Source organism: Protopterus annectens, chromosome 6.part0 (assembly GCF_019279795.1).
Source record: "Protopterus annectens isolate FY-2018-M chromosome 6.part0, PAN1.0, whole genome shotgun sequence".
Lineage (NCBI taxonomy): Eukaryota > Metazoa > Chordata > Ceratodontiformes > Protopteridae > Protopterus > Protopterus annectens.
This window is the reverse complement of record NC_056737.1, coordinates 1,331,184,374-1,331,190,373: the sequence shown is the minus strand read 5'-3', so window position 1 is coordinate 1,331,190,373 and position 6,000 is coordinate 1,331,184,374. Positions and strand designations below refer to the sequence as shown.

General features: G+C 38.5%; 1 protein-coding gene across 1 annotated transcript in view; it reads right to left on the bottom strand.

Annotated features, from left to right (window-relative positions):
- The window catches only part of FMNL2 (formin like 2), a 1,741,163-nt gene that overhangs the window by 699,083 nt on the left and 1,036,080 nt on the right, over positions 1-6,000 (bottom strand). Inside the window, exon 6 of the mRNA XM_044074902.1 lies at positions 1,016-1,168. Within this exon, the coding sequence (XP_043930837.1) occupies positions 1,016-1,168 (153 nt within the window). The remainder of the gene's footprint in view (positions 1-1,015; positions 1,169-6,000) is intronic.

Here is a 6,000-nt window from a genome sequence, read left to right as displayed (position 1 = left end):
CCACTCATGACCAGTCCTGTTTCTGAATCTTGGCATAAATACTGCCTAATGTTCTCCCTCTCTCTTATTTACATTTATTAAGAGGAATTAGGCTAATTCCTCAACTTACCAGGTACCACTTAATCAGACTAACCTTCTTGGATTTCCCAGGTACCCCTACATTGGACTAACCTTCTTCCATTTCCTAAGTATCACCACATCAAACTAACCTTCCTGCAGTTCCCAGGTACCATTACCACTCTCCATAATCTCTAAGATATTTTGTGGCCTTAGATTCTTTTACCATTTTCAGGTGGATTCAGTTAGAGTGCATACCTCTAATAACCACAACTTAAAAAAGCTCATCTACATCTTTTTCTAAATGGATTGATATCACACATATATAAAGAACATTTCTCTTGTATATTTCGATGTTTACTGTCCTCCTTTAGCAGAAATTCCAGTTCACCATCTTTGCCTTTTGCATTTCACTCTTTGCCTACAAACATATTCTTCTTCCTACTTACTTTGACATGCCTCTTCATGTATATGCAAACCATCTAATGAATATGTGTTGTCTGATTCTATTTGATGGACTTTGCTGTATTTATTTTTTTAATTTCAGATTTCTGCTCTTCTCATGCTCTGAAAAAGTCAGCTCAGCTAAAATACAACAGTTCAGTATAGTACACCATGATTCTCTGAATTATTTCTTAAGAGCCACACTGTTTGGTGGTGATTTGGTCTAAGATTATCAATTTGCACATCCAACAGCCTGCCTTCACCTCCACTTGAGAGAATAAAGCCTAAAACTGCCACCACAAGTTGGCTTTAACAATATGTATCTCAAATGTATCCCATGTATGATTTATGGGTGCATTAAAGGTACCTTAGTTAACTTAAGCATAGTCAGTTCCATAAACAGAGCATCTTAAATTTTGTTCTGGTGTTCTCTGGAAACAATAGAAGCTGCACAAATTTAATGGTACATTGTAGCAACAACTTGTGTGCTAACATGTAGGACTTGCTGACGTACCGTAGAGTCGAATGCCTGCTAGACCGAGTGATACTGTTGCTTACTGGGGATGGTAGGTTGCTTCCTCGATGCAAATCTTCAATTGATCGGCTCCATGGTTTGGATTTGTCCATGGAGTTTTCCATACTGTTCTCCAAACATTCAAAGTCAAATCTGAAAGAAAATGCATATCCTATGAGAAAACCATACATGTTTTATGTATATCTGCTATGATCATTAATTCTACTGCAAATGCTAGTACTAAAAAATTGAACTAAACAAAATACTGTTCATTAAACAGTGCACACACTTTTATCTTCAGTTGAAATGCACCGTGTACTCCATTTGGGATGTTAAGTCTTTCACATCCTAAGAATGAGATCAGTAGGTGCACAGAAACGTAAATCGGTGCAGCTAAACAAAACATCAAAAACACATGGTTACCATTTTATGGTTAATTAAGAAAATAGATAAATATGAAGTGTGCCTTCACATTAAAACTATGTCTTCCACAGATATAGCAGATTTGTGTTCAAGATAAACCCACCATTCATCGGTTCTCCTACTACATGCCTTCCAGCTCATTGTATTATTTCACCTGTATTTTACAATCGGCATAAACTACACTTATAAGTTTACTCACTACATTATAACAGAGTAGTACAAACAGATTGTCATGGTCATGGACAAGTTTAGTGGGTCCAAAAGTTGTCGCTACTAACTTGTGATGATGCATCATCACAAGCAGACAGAAATACTGAGACTAAAATATACAGCAGTGTGATGATGTGAGTATTGCCAGTTATGTCAGGAGAACTAGGGCAGTGATGTGTAACATATGCCACCACAGCTCGCTGGAGTTTTGTAATGAATTATATGTCATTTGTATATCAAACTGGCTTATACAGATGCATGTGTTGAAAAATGTTTTTGTAAAGCTGCTTGTCTTAAAAATGAAACACCAGTGTGCCCTGCTGAACAGAAGAAGAAATATAAATATATTACTGTAACTGCTTAAATTCGTATGTTTTAACAGAGGATACTGGAAGAGAAGAGATTAATCTAAAACTTTGGAAATAGTTTGAAATTAAACTACCTGGTTTAGGCCATCAAGATTGCATCTTACATTTCTCAATGTAGCCAGAGACAAAAAGTTGGTCCTAGGAAGCTTCCTGCATTGTCACTGGGGAGAACGAATTGCTACTCTGGAAGGGTGGAGGTTCCAGGAGCTGTAGCAGATCTTAGCAAGGCTGTGTGTGTGTGTGTGTATTATTGACACATATGTGCTAAATCCTGACAGCTTCTAGCCAAAGGGGGGGGGGGGAGCAAGCGAACCAGAAGTCAGATGACTAGATGTATGTGATGTCATTTTCTAATCCATCACTAAAAATAATGTTTAGTACTAGGTGAGACTGAAGTCTCACAGCACTCTGTTTTGTAACCTGACAAAGAAGGACCCCTTACCTACTTCATCTTCCCTTCCACTAGTAATTGACAAGGGAATAATAATTCTTCAGATCAGTCAGGAAATATAGTGAGATTAGTTAGTACTGTTTTTATGTAACTGTGTAAACCTGTCCTCCTGTGTTATTTTTAATATTTTCAGTGACTAAAACTCTTGTGTTGATTGTAAATAGATATTTAGTATTTTCTTGTTCTTTTATTTTAAACTTTGACAGGACTTATATCTATTTGGTGACACTGTGGCCACTCTTGGAAGCCTTACTGCATTGGCCAAACACTATAATTTGTATTAGTATTAATTTAACTCAGTATAATTGAATACCCTTGTGAGCCTTAAAGTAGGGTCTATATTATATTCTTGAACGCTTAAAAAAGCGAACACTGGTTGATCGAACTTATTTTCGCAAAACTGCAAAATATCGATGCAGCAGAAACTCAAATTTTTTCCTAGGGAAAGAATTTGGTTGTCCGTTTCTGTTGCTTTGGTATTTTCAGTGTTATGGTGGAAAGTTACCGGTCGGATTCAGGTAAGTGTGTGATTGTGTGGATGTGAGTGTTAGGGTGATTTAGGTGAGTTAGGGTTAGGGCTCGGGTTAGGTGTGTGTGCGATTGAGTGGACATGAGGGTTAGGGCAGATTTAAGTGAGTTAGGGTTAGGGAGCGAGTGAGGTGAGTGTGCGATAGTGACGGACCTTAGGGTTAGGGTTTGGGTTAAGGTAAGTGGGTAGTTAATGGTGTGTGCATAGTTTAGTGTAGGGTTAGGTATCAGATTTTAGGTGTATGTGTGTGGATTTCTGTTTGTTTGGTGTGCTTGTGTTGTGTGTATGTGTTTTGGATCAGCGAAAAAAATCTGATCTGACAGTTCGAGATTGTAAGCTTTCGCTTAAATTAGGTCGATCAATCAGCGTTCGTTTTTTTAAGCGTTCGATGATATAATATAGACCCTTAAAGTAGCTGCCTTCTGGGTGTCTGGTGACAGTGTAACTAACTTATAGTCTGGGCAGAAGGGGGCATAGCTAGTAAATCTGTGCCAGCCTTTCCCAGGTGTGTTTGTGTGTGTCTGTGTGTGTGTGTGCGCGTGTGTGCATGTGTGAAAATCAAACCTCAAAATGTGTGCATGTGTCAGCTACTTGGAGCAGGGACATGAAGCATTCTTTCACAGAAAGGGTGCTGGAGGGGTCAGCTTGGACACTTGGCTGAGGATTCAACCCTACAGCTGTGTCAGTGGGGAGTCTTATTGGGATCTGGACAGAGGGGGAAACCCAGACACCAGACTGTGTGTGTTCCCTGTATGATTTTAAGGGAAAGTATGCTTGATGCAGAGAGCTGCATCTGGAAATACTGGGTGTATCCATGTTTGTTCCAAGTGAACGTCCCTCTCCAGTGTCAGTGGTGAAGTTTCAGGCTCCTTGATTACTTGCCCAGAGAGGGGACGTCACAAGTGATACTATTTAAAAAAGGTAAGAGTCTGTTTTTTTTAATCATGACATTATATAATGGTATTACAATATGTCAGGTGCATCCCCAGGCACTTGAGGATAATTTACTGAAGTACCAGTTCACCAATTTACCACCCTTGGATGAATGAGGACATTGGAGCACCCAGTTAAAGCCCACATGGAGACAATGAGGATGTGCAGACTCTGTGAAGACATCACTGCTGTGAAGCAACCTGGATAACCAAGCACTGTAAGGCAGCAATGTCAACCTATGCACCATTGTATTGCTCACAACAAATGAGAAAATATAAAAAACTATGTTTTAATAATACTTTTTTGCAAGTGAAAAAGGTAGATTCCCAGCAATCCAACTAGCTGTGGAAAAGCACTCATGTCTGTCTTTGTGTGAGTATATCAAGACACACACACACACACACACACACACACACACACACACACACACACACACACACACACACACACTTGCATATGTATATGTGTGTGTGTGTGTGTGATTCTCTCCTTTTCACCCTCATTCTCTCTCTCTCTCTCTCTATATATATATATATATATATATATATATACATCTCAAACAAAACAAACACTCGCACGCCCACAATTTATTTATATTTATTTAGCAGGATAGTGCACTGATCAGAAATGACCAGTTTCAGACACAACCTGGATGAATACAACCACTTTCCCATAGGCCTTTTGGGACAATTTAAGCATAGCCAAATTTCCCAACTCATTGGTAAGGATCAAACCCTGTAACTTGGGTCTGTATGGTAAATGCCTTAACCATTATGCTAACATCAACCCAGCCTCTCCCGAGTGTCCCATTCCCATACCGGTAGTTGAACCCAGGATGCCTGGATGAAATCCAAGAATACTAACTCCTAGACTATATGTGATGTTCATATGGAAATGTATAGAAAGTTCCTATATAAACACACATATAGAAAGTTCAAACATTCTAAAGTAAATCTTGTAAGAAAATAAATAGTAAAACACATAGTTATATTGTTGCATAAGACTGATCGTGAAGACTGAAAAGAAAAGTGTTTTTCCCCATACAATGTACAGAACTATGTGTTTCAAGAAAAGAGACAGAAGTTGTCTGAGACTGAGGAATTGTTTGTTGGCGTATAAATCTTAAGTGCAGCCCACGTGATCACATCTATCCTGGAATTCTTTGGGGGAAAAAATTTGCATTGTGATCTAAATTTGGAGTAAGTGGACAGTTTTTTTTAGGTAGAGTGGCAGTGATGCCAACATTTTTTAGCAAGAACTGAAAATGTGTGGTTTGTGCAGTGAAGTTTAGTTTTTGGGGGTCTGGAAGCAAGCTTTTTCTTTAAGGAAATTGGGGCAGGAGAGTTGGCTTCCAGAACAGTGGAGTGTATCTGCAGATGAATTGCTGTGTGTTGTTTATGGCCAGTTATCAGGTTAACTAATTTCCAGAAGTGTTTTGGTTACCTGGAAAGGAGATTTGTTTATCTTGAATAAGGTGAAGTTAGTGCCTGCATGTGCTTTTGGAAGGACTTAAAGTTTTTTTTGCTTCTCAGAGGAAGGGTTTTGTTTCCATGAATTCCAATAATCATCTCTTAACTTCAGAAGCTTCTTAAGGTTTTCTTTTTAATTCAATCATTGTTATTTTGTTTGCATAATCTTTTAGCAAGTAAAAATAATTAGTTTTGAAGATGAAGTAGGTCTTGGGTATGTGTGTCAGCTAGAGTGCTGAAATCTTCAGAAAAGATGATGTGACACCAGCCTACAGAGGACAGGTGATTTTTAAGATTAGCATTATTCTGTGGATTTCGGTCTGAATGAGTGTGATATAGGAAAGAGGTTGACAGACTAGCTCTTAACTTTGAAGGTGACTGGATAGTGACCACTAAAGAAGGGAGGACAAACAGTTACGTTGGAAATAATTATTGGGTTCATTTGTAATTAGTATATCAAGAAGGGCATGGTGGTCAGAGTTCAGGACTGCAGAAGTGGCAGGAGATTTGAGTAAGCAAAGAATCCAGAAATGTTATTTGAATGGTGGCCTAGGTAGCTGAGATTAAAGTCACCAGGTATAACAATAATGTTATGTTTAGGG